This window comes from Oratosquilla oratoria, chromosome 2 (assembly GCF_046742065.1).
Source record: "Oratosquilla oratoria isolate Oo_2021 chromosome 2, ASM4674206v1, whole genome shotgun sequence".
Lineage (NCBI taxonomy): Eukaryota > Metazoa > Arthropoda > Malacostraca > Stomatopoda > Squillidae > Oratosquilla > Oratosquilla oratoria.
Genome location: NC_134778.1, coordinates 63578989 through 63580620, shown reverse-complemented (window position 1 = coordinate 63580620; position 1632 = coordinate 63578989). Strand labels below are relative to the sequence as shown.

The 1632-nt window shown below is 34.9% G+C and overlaps 1 protein-coding gene across 1 annotated transcript in view; it reads right to left on the bottom strand.

The window, feature by feature from the left end:
- Nucleotides 1–1561: 1561 nt before the first annotated feature.
- Nucleotides 1562–1632, bottom strand: part of LOC143036127 (serine/threonine-protein kinase chk-1-like) — a 1197-nt gene continuing 1126 nt past the window's right edge. Inside the window, exon 1 of the mRNA XM_076203375.1 lies at nucleotides 1562–1632. This exon is cut by the window's right edge and continues 1126 nt beyond it. Within this exon, the coding sequence (XP_076059490.1) occupies nucleotides 1562–1632 (71 nt within the window).

Below are 1632 nucleotides of genomic sequence, written 5' to 3'. Positions count from 1 at the left end.
TGAAAGGTATCGCTCTCACGGGCTGTTTGAGCCCGTGTGGCATATATATACATAAATATATACATATATAAATATATACATATACATATATATACATATACATATATACATATATATATACTAGAATAAATAGGCAGTAAGTTCTCTTTTAAACATGTTTGGTTAAAGACCAGTGCAAATTCAGTATCAACTAACTTCTTAGTAGTTTTCTCTATCTTCCGAATAGACTTCTTGTAATCAGAAGGGAGGTCAAAAACGAGGCTGCCGAGATCCATATTGAATTATTAAGAAAATACTATACAATAATACATAATGCGAGCTTTCGGTTGATGCTTTCAACCATCTTCAGGCGAGAAAAGAATCTAATACATAAAAAGAATGCTAACAATTTAAATACAGAAATTTGGTGTATACAAGGTATTGGGAGAGGTCACAGTTGCTGCCTAGGTTGGCGCACAATGGTGTATACATGGTACTGGGAGAGGTCACAGTTGGTACCTAGGCTGGCGCACAATGGAGCTACGTGTGGTGGGTCTGTTGTTGATTGGTGAGATTATGTCCGGTGGGATTATGTTCAGTGGGATTATGTCGGCTGCGCTAGGAGGATGTCTGCTGGAACTCCGTAGGAAGGGTCTGTTGTTGGTTGGTGATATTATGTCCGGTGAGATTATGTTCGGTGAGATTATGTCGGCTGCGCTGGGAGGATGTCTGCTGGAACTCCCTAGGGAGGATCTGCTGTTTCTGGGAGTTGTGATGCTCAGAGGATGTCTTTGAACAGTCGAGTTCTTATGCAATAGGAGGGCACCGAGTGTGTCAGTCTGTATATTGATGAGTGGAGTCTGTTGTGAAATGTATACTTTCTCAAAAATGTGTAGTTTTCTGTGATTGCTGCAGTGTCTAAGTATTTTCGTGTTATCCACCAAATGTGGCCTTGTGAGGGTTTTGTTGTGAGTTTGTTTCATGTGTTTTTGTATGCTGCCCTCACGAGCATGCATTGTAAGTCTCCTGCTCAACGAAGTCGTAGTGACACCAATGTAAGATTACATTATATATATATATATATACATGTACATCATATATATATATATACATGTATCCATATATATACATACATATATATGCACATGTATACATATGCACATGTATCCATATATATATACAAATATATATATAAATATATATATATATATATATATATATATATATAGATAGATAGAAATGGATATATAGATATAAAACTTATGACAAATTAGTTTTGTTTATCATTTCTGTTGCCAAGTGATTTTATTCAGCTGAGGGAAACTCCCTATCAACGTCAAAATTAATTAACGATAATTAATCTTATTAGAATATATATTTATTCGAAACCAAAAGATTCCTTAAAGTCGTGTAGAATCTATTTATCTTTTTTCGAATTATTTATATATCTAATTTTTTGAAGATTTTTTTCGAAATTCTTTTAATATATTTTTTTTTCTCAAGATTTTCCACGATATATTTTCGGGATTCGTTTAACCGGATTTTCATCGTCGGACATGCAGCAGGACACTAGTCTGAAATTTCAGCATTTAAGCCAAGGATTTTCTTTGATTTGAGCAATTGTTGCTCTTTCCTCTGGAATGGGCTTCAGCA